The sequence below is a fragment of the Diabrotica undecimpunctata genome, chromosome 5, assembly GCF_040954645.1.
Source record: "Diabrotica undecimpunctata isolate CICGRU chromosome 5, icDiaUnde3, whole genome shotgun sequence".
In the NCBI taxonomy this organism is placed as follows: Eukaryota; Metazoa; Arthropoda; class Insecta; order Coleoptera; family Chrysomelidae; genus Diabrotica; species Diabrotica undecimpunctata.
Genome location: NC_092807.1, coordinates 133,982,912 through 134,001,697, shown reverse-complemented (window position 1 = coordinate 134,001,697; position 18,786 = coordinate 133,982,912). Strand labels below are relative to the sequence as shown.

Genomic DNA, 18,786 nt, shown 5'->3' with positions numbered 1-18,786 from the left:
GTTCTAAAAACTTCCTACTTATTTTTTCATCTTTCAATATGTTCTTCATGCAGCCCAAAAAGAAACTTACCTACCTCCTTACCAAACCGCTAATCGCTGCTTATTCCTTTCCATAGGGAGGTAACAGCCGCAGCTGGTCTCAACTTGTTTCGCAATAGCAAACAAAAGAAATCAGAAAAAGAAGTGAAAACAACAGTTTTCCAACTCCATGCACCGTCTTTTCAACACGTCCTTAATTCTCAGCAGCAGTAAAGAACATCCGACAACCAGTCCCTTAAATAGTAAATAATATTTCGTTATTTGAAGTTCGCAAACGTCTTCATTAAATCCTAATATCAAAAATATGAGTATAAATAAATTTAAATTTTGTAAACAATTTGATTTAATTTATTTTCTTATAATTATGCTTTATAGTTTAAACCTATGGTTAAGCCACGTTAAGCCAAGTCGGTCCTGACACATCAACCGATCACCGTCATAGACGTTCTGGTTCTGGATAGTCAAATCAGAATAAAAACAAAAACTTAAATTGTCGATTAAATAAATAAGATTATATAATTTTACAATAAATTTACTACCCCTCATAAGAATAAAATGGCTTTAAGTAATTGTTGTCAACCAAAGAGAAAAGAAAAATGATAAGAAGTAAGAAGCATTCATTATTTTCATTTCATGATCGGAAATAATATTTTCTCTCCGACACTGCCTAATTGACATTACGTCATTTCTTGACTGTTCCATTTTAACCAATAGCAAAACGACAGACAAGCCACAAAAATAAATATGGGTGATTGTTGATAGGAACATTGATAGAAATTATTGATAATGTAATATAATATATTCAGTTGATTAACGTAGAAAAAGCTATAAGCAGTAAAAATTAACTGTTAAGTGTTGTGAATATTTAGTGGGAGTTAAATAACTAAACCAAGAAAAAATGGAATCGTTTGTTACATTAATAGTTAAAGCTCCAAATCAACAAATTGAAGATCAGACAATACAGTGCGAACCTTCATGGACAATTCACAAATTAAAGCAACATCTATCGGAAGTGTACCCCAGTAAACCCGTAAGTAAATAATTGTAACTGTAGACAAATGTTATTAATTAAAAATGATTCAAAATGGGAATATTTCTATTTTGTTTTTTATTGAATTCTTTAGTCAAAACGCAATTATATTAGTGCAGCCCCACTTTGATCGCTGGTATATTTAAATTGCCATAAATATTTAGACTTGCTGTCATCAAAATTCATCCTTGTAAGTTCATTATCTACATTTTCTTTAAATATACAATATTTCATTAAGAGGTTATGAAATCACCTGACTATGATTAATATAATTAGATTGTACTTTACCCCTGTTTTTTTAATATAACATTGTTTTTAACAATTGAGAGAATGTTTTGGCTTAGTTCTAAGATGACTGATGAAATTTATAGAAACTCTTTCAAAAGGCTTTTCCCTAAATAACAACATAATTCCTTTTCTGATTCTGTTACTTTTTATGACAATTTTAAAACTTTTCCCAATAAAAATCTCAAAATTGGGCTTTTTATTCCATCTTTCAGGCCCCACATAAACTAAGCATTTTCAGTGATCCCTACTAATATGGAGTTTTACCTCTCCCTAGAAAAAGTATGCTATTAGAAAAAAATAAAATTATTGTGTGTAGAAGAAAATATTTAGAAGAAATATGCAAAATTCGCAGCACTGGACGCAAAATATGTTATTTGGATGAAACCTGGATTAACAAAGGTCATACATAAGTTTGGCAAGATTTAAATGTCAAAAGTAAACGCGAAGCATTTATAGAAGGCTAATCTACAGGATTAAAAGCTCCATCAGGAAAGGGACGGCGTTTAATCATCACCTATATAGGAAATGATACAGGGTTCCTTGATGATGGTTTTCTTCAATTTGAGTCGAAAAAAACAGGTGATTATGAAAGAAATTGAAAGGGAAGATTCAAGAATGGCTTACAGAAAAGGGGATTGCATACGAAGAATCAATGCTCAAAATTTAGCTACTTGACATTGCACGGTTAAGGAAAAGTAAATATCTTAAATATGCTATAGATGAAACTGCAAAAGATTATAGTGTAAAAGTTCTGCATCTACCACCTTATCATTGCGAACTTAATCCCATTGAACTTATCTGGGCGCAAGTGAAATGAGAAGTAGCACGCAATAACAAAACGTTCAAATTAAACGAAGTTAAGGAACTTTTGATTCAAGCAATCCTCCATGTAACTCCAGAGAAATGGGCTAAATGTATAGGCCACATAATTAAAGAAGAACATCTTATGTGGGAACTTGAACAGCGAATAATTAGAATGTTTTGTTACATCAAACATTATTTTTATTTTGTTTTTATAGAATTTTATTTTGTTTTATAGGATTTTATTTTGTTTTGTTTTATACTGTTTAAGTGTTTTGTTCATTTTATTTAATAAGACAATATGGCTCTTGGCGAACACCCATTTAAAAAAAGTACAGCGCCACAAGACATACCTCTGGGGTGGTGTGGGAACTGTCTTAAAATTTGTTTTAAAAAAATTTCATTGTGTAACTCTTTAAGGACGGGTCACGTCAAAAGACGTTTTAGTGTAACTTCCGCGACAGCCGGGTGGTATCAGTAAGCTTTCTGCAAAATTACTTGTTTTTTATAGCTTTTTGTTTGTGGCATTCTGTATTTTTAGGGAGAAGGTTGGAAATAAGCCACAATATATCTATTTACATGTTTAATACACTGACGTTTCGATCTCTATTCCGTTTTTAAAGATAGAAAAAAAAAGAAAATTAATAATATAAGATTATAAATATATATAATAATAAACAAATAAAATAAATATAACTATCATTTATATCTTTGAAAGCGGTCTTTGGATATAGAGATCGAAACGTCAGTAAAAACTTATAAATAAATATATTGTGGCCTATTTCGAATATTAATATTTGAAAAATAAAATATAATTAACGTTAAAATAACAGTGAGTGTACGTCACTGGATTTTCATACGTTTTTCCGCATTTCTGCGCCTTTAAATAATGAATCACTCTCTCAAATAGTGAAATTATAGCATACATGGTTTTCTGTTCAGAAATATTTGCCTCATGCTTGAAAATGAAAAGGAGATAAAAACATTACATATGTCAAAACAGCAATAAAAAAACTTACCTTGTTAAAAAAAAAAAACAAATTTTGTGAAAGAAGAATAACAAGAATAATTAGTATCATTCCATAAATAAATTACTTGAAAATGTAAGTAGGTTTCAAGTTATTATAAATTTTTATGTTATGAAAAAGAATGTCTAGTCATTTCCTGATGTGGTTTTAGCCTCTTTAAATATTCTCCAAACCTTTCTTGTTAAAACATTAATATTTTTCATTTTAATCTTTTTTGGTCTCTCACTCCTAATTGTATTTTTTACACAATTTAAAGAAATATGTACATTTTTTAAAAGTATTTTTCTCAGATTAGATTTTTATCAAAAATTGCTTGAACCATTTTTATTAAACCAGTTAAATTTGAACAAAATATACTTTGCTGCGGTGTTGATAAAATACGTGAAAGATACCTAATAATCTGTTGTGAAAAAGTAATACAATTAAGTACAATCCATTTGGAAGACTTATCTGATAATCAATTAAATTAATATATGATTTGTTAAATTTTATGTTATGTTGTCTATTGGACCCTCAAGTAGAATATGTATTGATATTCTCAGTCTCCCACAGCACAGCACAGATTATCTATACCTAAGATTCCAATTTTGCTTATATAGGAAGGTGTTAGTATACTCTGTTCGCTAATCCCAGTCCAAACTGTCTAGTGAATTTAGTAATTATTTTTTTGCGAAGTTAGTTACTTTTCGAGACACTTTGAGTCGACAGACTCGAAGTGGCTGGAAATTACTATACAACCAAGCAATACTTATAGCCAATATTAATAGTAAACAAACTAAATAGTATATAAAATAGAACTTTACAAATTACTGACAATCAATATTTATTTATTTGCACCATATATAATAAATAGTTATGTTAAATTATAACAACTAAAATATATCTTTTAAATATATACTACCCAAAATGTTATGGGTTTAGTATACACTTCCACTATTTAGAATAATTCTTCTTTTTTTCAAAAGAAGTCTACAATAGTAGTATACTTGAGCTATTAACACTGAGAAGTAGGAATTGTTGTGTTGTAGGTTTCTGACAATGAATCTGTCAAAATATGCTTGATCTAAGCGAATGGAGTATACATGGTTAGCATGTATTTAATATATTGTACAAAGTTTCTATTTGATATTTTATGTAACCATGGTTTTCTTGGAATTCTATTTTGATGTTTTATAAAGTTTAATCCATTTGTTGATTCTTTATACCTATAAGTTTTGCAACATTTATTTAATTTAATTTTTGTTTTGTTTTATAAACAGGTCAGAAGGAGGTAGTTTAAGATGTAGTTCCCCTCTTGTAGAGGGTGCTTTTGATAGTATTTTCACTATTCCATTACATTCATACCCATGTGCCCTTTCATCCATTAATACCTATATGATGACTTTTTTATTGTGAATCTCATTAAGTTACGTATTTTTAGAATTTGTGCTTCAATGTGCAGAATTTTGCATTGTTGAGATTGTCTGTTGCACTTTTGCTATCTGTACATAATATAAGTTTGTCATATTTAGAACTTAACATATATTTGAATCACAGACAGTGTTTGTTCTTCTTTCTTACTTTAAATCATGACCTCATATTCCTGTGGCCTTGTCTAAATGCATATTTATTTCATTTTTTACAACAGGCAACAAAAGTTATGTTGGTGCAAATGAATGTCAACAAAATAATATTCTTGGTTCAATTCTTAAATTTTTTGAGTGATTGCCATTTGACTATTTATCCTCACTCGTTTAGCCTCTTCTAACTGACTAACAAATTATATTTGAGCTATAACAATCTACTGAGTGACATTTATTAAAGATATAGATGTTCTGTGTTATGCATAGGAGAACCTAGTGATAATTGAGTGAATCCAACAATCAGAAATTACAAACCTCTAGAAAACTCACATAAATTTATTATAATAGTCAAAGATCATTAGTATTATTAAGGCAACAACTAGTCATAATGATCACATATATTAAACACTTCTAAAAATTGTAGCATAGTTTATAATAATTTACAAGCTTACATATCTTGTAGTGGATTTTTAAAATTTTTACCTTGTAAACACACATTTTATGTCAAAGTGACGTTAATTACTAGTGAGGACAAAGAATAGGTTGATTAAAATTAAAAAACCTAAATTAAATATATCTATTTTAAAAAAGGTAACACAATGAAAATCATACAAAGAGGTTTTTTTTGAATAAAATGGATTATGTTCTTAATAACGAAAATAAGGAAGTCTGGGTTACAAATATCCATTTTCTTGTAAATATTAAATAATGATAAACATTAGCACAATTAATATTTGGTTGAAGCCCCATTATTGTCAATACAGCTTTGCAATCTTCAGTTCATAGATAGCACCAATCTCCTCATGCTATATTCAAAAAGCTCCTCCCATGCCTGCTCAATGGCTCCCCATAGTTCAATTCTATTCCATGGCCTAAGGTATCTTTCATTTAATTTCTTTGTCAACTTTGCCCACACCACACAACATAAGTTTCTTCCAACAATTCTCAAAAAATTCTACTCATATGCACTGGGCAATTGTCATATTGGAAGATTAAGTTGTAATTGGAAAATCCCTGAATAACTGATGCTAACTATGTTCTCAAGAATATGTTTGTAATATAATCCTGTTAATTTTTCTTCTATATGATAACAAACACCTGGGCCTTTAGCACTTGTTCATCCCATGTTGACAAAGAATCCTTTACTGTTTCTTAAATGATGAGTATACTGTTCATCAAATCTATTATTTCTATGCCTATAAACTCATATTCGACTATTGCTATATGATTGCAATACTTTTTCATCAGACAATACAATGTTATACCAAAAGTTGTTTTCATGGTTTATGAATTCCTTATAAAATGCAACTCATCTCCTGTTATGATCCTCAGTTAAAAAAGGTCCTTGCAGCTGCACAATTTATCAATTATTTACTTGCTTTAATCCTTCTACAAGCAGTATGAATTCTGCCTGTAAACACTGTACCTTCACATATATTATAAGTTTTAATTTTAGAAGATTCTTCATGCTTGCCTTTTCTAGAGCAAACCAATAATTACAATATTAAATTATTGTGGAGTTAAAAATAAAATGCATTAAAACATTTAACATCAAAATTTTGATATAAATATCTTAATTTGCGTCACATTTTGCAAAATGGCTTATTTATTTATGTAAATGAGGAAAAACATTAAGATTATTATTTATTTAGAAAGGCTTTGAGATAAGATAATAGACATAAGTATTTCATATAAGATTAGCTTATTATACTTGTATATCTAATTTTAATACAATATTATTTATTAATGATATTTTTTATTTATATTAGAACTATTCCTCTTTTGGAAACCTCTTATGAACATGAAATCTAACATTGGGTTTTTGTAGAAAAAACAAAATTATGTCAAATATTGTATTTTCTAACCACTTTTTCAATTCTAGTTTTTGTTCGTGTCTATCCATAGTTCTACATCCCAATTCGAACACAGGCCTCCCTCAGTAAACCTCTCCATTTGTTACTGTCTGTAGCCATAAACCTCTCCATTTGTTACTGTCTGTAGCCATAAACCTCTCCATTTGTTACTGTCTGTAGCCATTGTCCTCCACTATCAGCTTTCAAGGAGATTTCTTGCTTCCTCATCCAAATTATCTTCACATCACTCTCTCGGTCTTCCATTAGGTCTCTTCCCCTGCATTCTTGCATTCAACAGTTTTTTTTAAGCCTTCAATTCTAAATACATGGCCTGCCCATTGAAGATGCTGATTCACCACTACCAGATGTCCATGTAGTTTACAGATTTTTAAGTCAATAACCAAGTTTCACATCCATAGTTCATTATCAGTCAGATTATGGTCTTATAGATTCGTATCTTGGTTCTTTGATGTACATCTTGGGATTTAAATATCTGGTTCATAGCAAAGTATGCTGTATTGGCTAGGATGATTGTTCTGCTAAGCCCTGCATCTCGTTTGTAATATTGACTCCTAAATAGATAAAGCTACCTACTTTTTTCTTAGTTGTCAACTGTCAGGTAGGTTCATGTTGCTCTCTATGATTCGCTTTGTACTAGGATTTTAGCCTTTTTCGTGCAGGCGAAGTATGACAGATCTACTTGTTTAGCATGTGATTCAAGTTCCATATATTATGTATTCTTGCCTGTTGCTTTGGTTCTGGTCATGATATTTATGTCATCTGCATATGCTGCCAGTTGGTCTGACTTATTGATAAGTGTGTTGTTTCCACCTTCTAATGTTTTTCTAACTATGCATTCCAGTGCTAAATTAAACAGTGTTGGTGCCAGCCCATCACCATGTTTTAATCCTTGTGTTATTTGAAATGGGTCTGTCATCTCATGATGTATCTTGCCTTGCATGTGTATTTTTACATCGAGAAGCTCTTGCCTCAAAATCATTACCTTCCGAAATGGATTGTGTTTTTTAAGTGTCATTAAAGTTGTAAACTCCATCGAAGAAAAAGAGATTCAAATATTTGAATCTTACAACTCTAATATTGCTATTTATAGGGTGCAACGACTTTATCGGTCGGTGAATTTAATTTTTTTATTAGATTTTAATATATACATATATATATATATATATATATATATATATATATATATATATATATATATATATATATATATATATAGCACCAGTTTGTTTTATTGTGTTTACATTTTAATAAAATTATTTTTTTACAGCCTAAACATGAACAAAAACTAATATATTCAGGGCAGTTACTAAACGATACCGTAACATTAAAAGAAATATTACGACAGTATGAAGGACAGGAAGCACACACTGTACATTTGGTTTGTTCCTCCAAATATATGCAAAATGTTCCTGAAACCAAACCAGTATCTCAGACTAGTACACCAAATAATACACAAAATACAACTAATTCGACAACATCGAGTCCAACCACAAACGAAAACGCCTCTGGAGAACAAAACACAACTGCTTTTCCTCCAAATATGCCATATTTTAACATGAACAGCGGGCAAATTGATCCAAACCAGTATGCTATGCAGTTGGCGTGGATGCAACAGGCTTATTTCCAGTATATGAGTCAGTATATGCAACTGTAAGTACGATTTTTAACTACATACATATTTTTAAAAACTAAGGGTTTTTTTGGTATTATAAAATATTTTATATTACAAAATTTTTAATGTTTTATACCCGTCTAGAATTTTGAAACGAGCTTACGTTTGTCACTATTGGTTTTTTAGGGAAGCTTCACGGTATAAAAATTTAGCAAAAATTAAGTCTTACTACTACGTGAAAAGTTGGGTCATGCTATGGGCTCTCTCTCTCTCTCTCTCTCTCTCTCTCTCTCTCTCTCTCTCTCTATCTCTCTCTAATGGCGCTACAGCCACTTGGATGCTCCATTACGCATATTATGATTTTAAAATTTTGGCTCGTGATTTCAAGAAATAATAAATTAACAAATTATTTGATAACTACTAGATTTAAGATATATATTTAATTAACCAATTATAATCTTTCATTTATGTAGTCTTATCGAAATTATTATTAAAATGGTGACTAGCAAATTTCATAAATAAAAAACTTACAACTAATTCTTAATTTAAAAGAAAATTGCATCCTTCATATCATTCATAATATATTATCTTAATTTCCAAAATTCTTTCTTTCCTCTTTCAAAAAGTCTATTTCTTGTTTTCTTTGACAAACATTGAGTACTTCTATTGGTTTTTTTGTATGTTTCTTTACATTTTATTTCCACTACTAAATAGCAAAATCTTTTACAATGAAACTTTTTGAAACTTCTTTTTTAATTTAAATATTATGTTTATATGGGATTAAGTCACAATTTATTGGTTGTAATGAAAATCACATTTTTTAACTAACCAAAGTTTGAAGTTTTGAAATCGTTCTCAAAATATTTATAGAAATTTTGAACAACCTAACAAAACGACCAAGGATGGACCAAGGTTATTTTTATTGGTTATAATATGATGAGCATTGATCTCCTTTTTTAGGTTAGGTTAGGTTAGGAGAAACAAAAATGTCAAAATCTTAAAATCATCTGCGTAATGGTGCATAGCGCATCTCGCATGGTAAAGGTAAAAACAAGGATCACTATATCCTTGTCTACAGCCCAAATCGAGCCTTAGCCTCCTCCAAATTATGCCTCCAACCTTGCCGGTCCGCGTCGATCTTCTCCAGGTCCTTACGTCTAGCAAATTTTCCGCGTCCACTGCCACTTCATCCTCCCACCTTTTCTGGGGCCTTCTTTTTGGTCTTGCGCCCTGCATTTTACTATTTAGGGCCTCTTTCGACAATCTTTCGGTCTCTATTTCCACTACATGACCAGTCCATCGAAGTCTCTGAAGTTTAACGAATTCTGAGATCGGTGTCTCTTTGACCAGTTGGTAGAGTTCATGGTTCTACCTGGATCTCCATACTTCGTTTTCGTTAATAGGTCCAAATATTATGCAGTAGACCCAATGTAGTAAAAATTTATATAAAATTTTGTCAAATGTTATTTTTTTGCTGACAGTCCGAGATAAACCTTATTTTTCTGAGCTAATAATGAGCAATAATCATGCATAAAGAAGTGAAATCAAAATAAAGTTACTACGGTGAAAAATATAAGTCTTATAAAGGTCAACTGTTGATTTATGGTAACAAATTTAAAGGTCAATAATTGTTAATTCGCTATCAAAGTTTATATGGTAGACTACGTAGTACGCAAAAAGTAATATTATGTTACTGAATAACTAAACAAAACAAATAATTTATACCCGCAGCAATTATATTGTAATTATTTGGAATATATTATTAGCATCGCTGTTAGTTCAAAGTTTAACTTAAAACTTACTGTTCATTATCAGTTGTTGAATGACAATGCTTTACGTCGAAATAATTACCTTATCCTCTTATATGCAATAGTGTACAAAGAAACTGTAATGAACAAGACGGCTGTAATAATATGAATATATTGCGTGGTTAAAAAAAAATGTTATGAAAAGATACATAAACAGAATATCTGAAAAATTGAGCAATAACAATATTTTTTATAAATAGAGGATTTTAGGAAAAAGGAAAAGGAAAAATATTTGGAAAACGAGGTCCAGGAAGAAGAAGAACATCTTGGTTAAAGAACCTCAGAATCTGATTCAATACAACATCTGTGCAGCTTATAGGCACATCAAGAAGAAGAAGATTCCCATTTTTGTTTCTGCCTTTTCTGCAAGTGCCATCTCCGCAACGGAGGTCGGCAATCATCACAGCTATTCAGACTTTAGAGACGACTGAAAAGTTCCTTTGATGTACACCCGTACCATTCTCTCAGGTTGCACAGATATGATATTCTACGACTCCCTAGGTTTCTCTTTCCTTAGATCTTTCTCTGTATAATCAGTTGAAGCAAGTTGTATCTTTCTCCACGTGTAATATGCCCGAGATATTGCAATTTTCTTGTTTTTATGTTATTTAAAATTTCCATTTCTTTATTCATCCTTCTCAGAACTTCTTTGTTTGTGACATGTTCTGTCCACAATCTTTTTTACTTCGCTAATATATCTCAGGCTCTTTATCAAGGCGACATCAAACCTTCTGTTTTGCGGGAGGTGATTTACTATGTGAAGGTTCGTCAGTAGGAACCTGATTGGGATCATTGAAACCCATTTGAGACAGAGTCGACTTCTCTGATCATTACCTTCATTTCTTATTTGTGAACTAACTCACTTGTGAAGAGTCAGTCACTAATTTCTGAGTTCTCTGGACCATATCTTTTTGTCTCGTGTTCCCTTTATACACACGAGTTGGCATGAAATGGTGTCAGGTACGTAAGAGCGCCAATACCGTGCCTAAGGCTATAACCACCCAGAATTCATCAGCTCTCTGCTGATGATATATGGTATTGCTTAGATTAGGAGTCGGCAACTAATTTTTGGTGGGGTCCAGACATATTTTAAAATAGGTTTGGGGAGGCACAGAAAAAAAAATTGCGAAACTTCATTATACGCCTCCATCGAGTGAATTAAATTAATGCGTTAAATTTGATTCACTCGATCACGGAGCTCTGCCAAAAGCCGTCGTATGGTTTGCTAGCTTATTTTATTTGTCACTCACAACACAGTATGAAATACAACAAACAGGTGTACATTTTTAAAATCAATGTGAAAAACTACACTTGTGTTCTTAAGCCAGTTTTTTAAAGTTAGGTTCACGCTTATCTCTTAGATCTTGTTCAGCTAATACGAATACTGTCCTCAAGGTAAGCGTCTGTCAGTCTTCATCGATATTTGTTCTTCAAAAAATTCATTATTGAAAACGAAGTTTCACAAAGAAATGTTAACAAATATAGTAGCAAGGTAAATGACCAATTTCTTTCAGTTTTCATATTTCTCTGGAACATGTTTACTCCAAAATTCTTGGGTGGATGCAGTTTTATGGATTTGCATCAATATGTCTTTCTGCAAGTCTATAATCTCCATTTGGAGCAAAGGCTTTGAAATGGGGAACAAATTCGCAGTAATATCACTCCATTTTCCTGCTGGAGGAACTGCAAAAGACGCTTTTAAGAATGTTGACAACTTTTTTACCTATGCAAAGTTTTCAAATCTTCCTGCGAATTCCTTTTTAAGACCTCTAATGAAATCTAAAAATATTGAAACGTCTATTTCTGATTCAGAAGTATTCTTGTGTTCTTAGTTTTTGACTTGCAATGTCTTTTTCAAAAATATCGAGCTTGCGACGGAACGAGGACACACTTTGTATCAGATCACATACTAATTTCTCATTTCCTTGAAGTTCGGTATTGAGCACATTTAAGTGTTGTAAAATGTCTTTCAGGAAAGCCACAGCTAACGTACGTCTTTCGTTTGCTAGGAACTCCAAATGCTTTATTGCTTCTTAAGTATTCAAATTTTCTAAGAAGTTAGTCATTTCTTATTTTATTTGCCAAAAAACGTTAAATCTCTTGACCTTTACTTAATCAACGAACATTGTTGTTTTGAAGTTTTCCACATAGGGCTGCCTCGTGACCATAGTTGGATCTCCATCAGTTGGCAGAGACACATTTTATCGTAGGTAACTAATGTTTGATTTTGTCATGAACTGATCAAAAGTCTGGAATAAATCTCCACGAGTCTGGCCTTTAAACGGCAAGACTGCAAATAATTCTTCCCTAAACATTTTATTTCATTATGATAAAATCTCACAAAAATAGACATTTCTTGGTCAACAATATCACATGGTTCATCAAGTGCTATGACGTAGCAAGCCGCCTTGTTGAAGTTCGATCAAACCGCTTTTATTGTCTGTAGCCAATGTTTCGGTTTTTCTCTTACTCTTTGCGACAATGGAATACCTTGAATTGCGGCAACAACATCCTTCTTATCTTTAAAAAGTGCTATACTTTCCGATTTTGTGAGAGGTAGCCCAAATTATACTAATTCCTAAGCCATCCTTAGCTTACTCCCTGCTATGGCAAAGTTACTAAAAAAATTACTTGTAGAGAAAATAGAATTAATTCTGAATGCAAATCATTGAATTCCTAATCATCAGTTTGGATTTAGAGCGAAACATGCCCCCATCGAACAAGTCCACTAATTATAAAAAATTATATAAATCATTTGCAGATCAAGAATACTTCTTTGCTGCCTTTTTAGACATCGCCCCAACTTTCGGCAAAGTTTGGCACGATGGACTATTATACAAAATCAGAAAAAACTTACCGAACAACATTTTTCTTATCTTCAATATTAGGTCAATCTTAATAGTATTAAGACAAAACGACAACTCTATACCCAATAGGATTTCACGTGCCTCAGGAGAGTGTACTTGGTATATCTGATATTCACACTACTAAAAATCCTGTCATTGTTTTTTAAATCTTGCAGACTCACTTGGAATGTTATTTCCTCTCGGGTAAAAACCTGGCGAATTAAAGCAAATGAAATTAAATCTATCCATGTCTCCTACACCCTACGAAGAGGTGTTTGTCCAACTGTGGCATTAAATGGTCAGCTCTTGCAACAAAAAGGAGATGTAAAATATCTGGGAATCTCTGTGTTGGACAGCATCCCACTCAAATATCGAAATCCTACAAAGATTCCAGTCCAAAATGCTTAGGATTATAGTAAACGCTCCATGGTACGAAACTAACAGTGTTATTGCTCGTGATCTTAAACTGAAATCTGTCAAAGAAGATATATCCTACTTCTCCCAGAAGTATGACGAACGCATAGAAAATTAGCCCAACGCATTGGCTCAACCTCTAATGAGACGACCCGAAGGTTAAGAAAGCATCTTCCATGTGATCTACCTGTGAAATTTTACCTTAGTACTGTTCTTTAGTGTAGTGTTGTGTAGTAGTTTAGTTTCCCAAACTCAACTTTATAAAGTTAAAGGAAACTAAAAAAAAATGATATAAAAATTCCTTTATAAAAGGTATAATATTAAAAAACCCTATCGGGCTACATCACAGAATGTTTTGGTTCGTTTGGATCGATACTTGGGTCAAAACCCTTTAAATGTCGTTGAACAGATATTGTTGTAGCCCAATAGGGTTTTTTCATATTTTATACCTTTTATAAAGGAATTTTAAATATATTTTTTGGTATACAGCCAGCTACATGAATGTAGTTTCCTTGTGGATTTTAAAGGAAACTGTCACTGGACAGTTTTCCTAAATGTTTTGTTACTGTCATTAACATTTGGCTTTGGTTTATAAAAAAAATCTTCTAGTTTGCATTTTTAGAATTTTTGTTTGTTTGTTGATAGGTGGTACCATCCATCAAATTAAATTTTCTTGCTGTTAGATTAAATTGATATGTTAGTCTCTGAAGATCATCTTTACTGTCTTACATGAGAGGGCTAATGGGTCTACCTGAAATATGTCTCTCAACGTCTGTCAACGTTAAAATTAAAATGTTCTTTTTTTATTGTTTCATCTATAGAATTCTTAATTTCCATTCAGCAAGTCTCCCCTGTGGTTAATTCAGCCACATCGCATATTAAATACACAAATAGGCAAATAGGTAGGTATATTTAACAACTTAAAAATTGCATAAAAACTATTTAAAAAATTGACCTTGACCAAAATAAAATTTGCTAAAAATGTTATTTACACACATCTCCTACTTCTCAGCTTTAGTTTACCATTTTAATAATGGCGAATTATATAATCACATCGCGATTTGTTATGTCTGCTAGGTACAGAGAAAGTAATTCGTTCGAGGTTTTATAAACAAAAAAAATATTGTAGTGAAAGTGACTAATACATTCGAGATAATAAAACGCGTTTAAAGATTTGGATCAGTATATTATTTTGTGGAATTGGAAATAAAAACAAACGATTCGTTATTGTTTTTAAAAGTTCCTGATATAAAATGGATAATTAACGATGAGCAGGGTCGGTTTCGGAAAAAATATGTGACCACATTTAAGACGTAGTCAACTTTAAGCCACATTTACGTTCGCTTACATTACAATCGTGATACACGATGTCGTTAAAATTAAAATAAAAATCGAACAGCAACACCTAATATAATTTATAAAAATAAAAAATGACGTTTTGTTAATATTTTCTGTAAAAATAAGTACACTATACGTGTACTTATTGCTTTTATTATTATTTATTCATATTGCTTGTGATTATGAGTCAGTTAACGTTTATTTTTTCATATTACTTGTGAACATGCGTCAGCAATCTTCTTCTTCTTAGAGTGCCATATCCCTACGGAACGTCGGCGACTACCATGCTTATAATATTTTTATACTGATCTCGGTCTTGCGCTACGTGTAGCAATTGGTCCGCTGTCAAACCTGTCCACTGCCGCAAATTCCTCAACCAAGAGAGTTTCTTCCGTCCTATCCATTTCTTTTCTTCGATTTTACCGTTGAGAATTAGCCGAAGGAACTCATATCTTGGTCCTCTGATTATATGTCCAAGATATTCTAGTTTACGCCTCTTAATAATATTTAATAGAGTTCGTTGATGTCCCATTCTTCGAAGAACTTCTTCGTTTCTAGTTCTGCTAGTCCATGGAATTTTTAGTATCCTTCGATACAACCACATCTCAAACGCCTCGATTTTATTCATGATATCGGCGTTTAAAGTCCAAGTTTCACATCCATACAAAAGTACAGACCACACGTAACATCTTGTAAACTTTTCACGGATTTTGAAATTTAATGAGTTATTGGATAATAGAGGCTTGAATTTTTGAAATGAGTTTCTTGCCTGTTCAATTCTACATCGAATTTCGAAGGATGGATCTAGATTTTGGGTAATCCAACATCCAAGGTATTTGAATCTCTGAACTCTCTGCAGCGGTTGTTGGTTTAATATCAGTTGGGTTGCGCCGATATCCACTTTACTGGTCACCATGTATTTAGTTTTATCGATATTTATCGACAGTCCCCAATTTGTGCATTCCATGTCAACTCTATTGATTAGCTCCTGCAGATCGTCGATGTTTTCAGCTAGAATCACAGTATCGTCGGCGTACTGTATATTGTTAATTATTTCTCCTCCTATGATAATTCCTTTTTGATCTTTTAAAGCTTCCCTAAATAGATTCTCAGAATACACGTTAAGGAGGATGGGAGATAGTATACAGCCTTGTCTTACGCCTCGTTCAATACTGATTGGCTTTGATTCTCTGTTGTTGGTATTAATAATGACTGTTTGGTTCCAGTACAGTTTGGCAATAAGTTTGATGTCTTTCTCATCTAGTCTGGTATGCTGAATGCGATCAAATGCCTTTTCAAAATCAATGAAACACATATATACGGGTATTCTTACCTCCCAACATCGTTGAAGGAGTGTTTGCATAGAAAATAGTGCTTCTCTAGTTCCGAGGCATCTCCGGAACCCGAACTGCTCTTGACTAATTATTTCTTCGCACTTGTTGTTAATTCGGTTTAGAAGAATATGCAACAGTATTTTAACGACATGGCTCATTAAACTAATGAGTCTACAATCGCTACATTTCTTAACGTTTGGTTTCTTAGGTAGAGGAATAAAGATCGATTTTAGCCAGTCCGATGGAATTTCACTGGTATCATATATTTGATTGAAAAGTACAGTGAGTTCTTTTATATTGTCATTTGAGAGTAATTTTAGCCATTCGCTGTATATTTGATCTGGTCCACTGGCTTTGTTGTTTTAGGCTTGGTGTATGGCTTTTTCCACTTCAGCGTTTAAGATTGATGGTCCTGTATTTGCACTTAAGTTAGGTAGTGATCCTCGATCATCCTTAAATAATGCTTTAATGTAGTTTTCCCATTCCTCCATTACTTCGTCTTCTAGGGATAGTACATGACCTTCATTATTCGTTAATGTTATGGGTGTATTTCTTTTGTGTACTGTAACTTCTTTTATTTTCTTATGTGTGTTAAATTCGTCATGTTTTCGTTGTAATTCTTCTAATTCCTCACATTTTGCTCGCATCCATAACTCTTTGGCTTCCCTGATTTTTCTTCGAATCAGATTATGCTTTCGTTTATACTCTGAGTTATTTCTATTTTTAAGCGGTCTTCTTTCGTCCATCATTTCGATTATTTCATCTTTCATCCACGCTTGCTTTTTATAATGGGTGACAGTTTCACTTTGCGTTGCTGTATCGATGATACCATTCTTTATGTTATCCCATCTTTCTTCGACTGTTGATACATTGTATACTTGTGTGATGTTGTCTCGAATTTTTTCATTCATTGTCTGTTCAAAGTGATGTTTAAATTCTTCTTCTTTTAGCGTCAGCAATAACGAGGTTGAAAGAGTGTGCACTACAATGTACATAAAGAGCAAGAGGACATGTATGTATTTAAAGTATGATTTATCCTGAACGCTTGTTGGAAAATTTGTAAATTGGGTAATATTGTAGGTGGACTAAAGGGTGATAAATGTTATGAATATAGGTAGGCAACCAACTATACAGATATCTGAATTCAATGGTGGATAACTACAGATTTTTATAAAAGGCCCTATCTATATGTTTTTTCAACATTTGGTACCTGGAATATGAAAAGCAGATATGTGTGGGAAGTTGGGTTTTTTAAATTTTATTATTACAGAGTAAAATGTTAATAGATGTAGTTGAGTGTGTTATTGATATAAGAGGTGAATAGAATAAATGTTGTAATTTACTGCTGGAAACCAACAAAATTGATGGGTAATGGGTGGCTCTTTTTGGCTAAAGTTATAATATGTGATGTTTTATTGTTAATGTAAAAAGAGAAAAGACTGGATAAGATACTGAGAACTCTAGAGGTCCGAAACCATAGCCTGAGGAGAGCATGTGTGGATAAGGGAAATAAAATATACAGTAAAATAAATGGAGGGGAGTGATGATCTTAGTCAAAGCAGTTTTGTTAAAAATGGTGTGGACGTTACTGTAATATTGTGAATTATATATATTCTTACAGAGTGAAATATTAATTGATGTGATGTATATAATTGTGTATTTATATAGAAGGTGATCAGAATGATTGATGTAAAATACTGCTAGTATATTACTAACTTGGAAACGACGAGAGTTGTTTAAAAATGAATGTGTGTTGACAAAATATGGAAGACTAAAAAAATTGATGGGTACCTATATTGTGATAGGAAAAATTGACTGACTAGGAGACTAAGATCACTGGATGTCTGAAACCCTAACCTAAGGAAAGAATGTGTTGACAAGGGAAGAAAAGTATACTTTAAAGGAAAATTTGGGGGGGAGGTGGATGGTGATTTTAGTTAGAGCAGTTATGTTAAAAAGTGTGAGCGTTACTAAAGTATTGTAAATGATAAAAAGGATATTCTGATGTGTGGCTTGGCTTTAGATGGACAATGAAATTATCCTTGTGGAGTTGGAATATACTCTAAGAATATCTCCGTAACTACACTTTTAAATCATCATATCGCAAGAACAGCGTCTACCCGGCATATTTAGAATTAATTTAAATCTTTTTACTATTTATTTACCCTTGTGTTGTGAGTCACAAACGCCTGATTGCGCCCTTGTGCCGTAGAGAAATTCGAGAAGCCGAACTCACCTCTTTATTGGTATTTGTTCTCATTATACAGGGTGTTCATTAAATATTAATTTTTTTCAATAATATACGGGGCGTGTCAAATAATATAAATTGTGGATATTGTTAACTCTTAAAAAAATTTATATTTTTTGACAAACCGCGTATATGACTAAAACATTTATTATCTGATGATTGCATTCTAGGTTTTAGACCAATCAGAACTTTTTATAAAGAATAACTTTTTCATTAAATTAAAAATAAAAAAGTTTCCCAATTAAGTCTGTTCATAATGACTACCCCATCACGTTCATAATGAGGTATCAATCTATTGAATACAATGTTACTAATCAATGGTATATGGAACAAGGAAAATGAAACGACACCTCACTTATAAATTATACGAGGTCTGTCTATTAAATAACGAGACTGCTTATGAAAAAGAGTTTTATTTTAAAAATTATTCTACAATCGAATGCTCTTCTTGAATATATTTCTCTTCCCTCGCCACACACCGTTCCATTCGTTTTTTCCATTGGCCAAAGCAATGCTGGAAGTCTTGTTTTGTTATAGATTTTAGGAGCTCCGCCGTTTTTCGCT

At 32.1% G+C, this 18,786-nt stretch overlaps 1 protein-coding gene across 1 annotated transcript in view; it reads left to right on the top strand.

Moving 5' to 3' along the window:
• Nucleotides 1-751: 751 nt before the first annotated feature.
• Herp (Homocysteine-induced endoplasmic reticulum protein) overlaps nt 752-18,786 on the top strand; it is a 27,427-nt gene continuing 9,392 nt past the window's right edge. The window contains exons 1-2 of the mRNA XM_072532736.1: nt 752-1,069; nt 7,890-8,272. Coding sequence (XP_072388837.1) covers nt 938-1,069; nt 7,890-8,272 — 515 coding nt within the window. The 5' untranslated portion in view covers nt 752-937. The remainder of the gene's footprint in view (nt 1,070-7,889; nt 8,273-18,786) is intronic.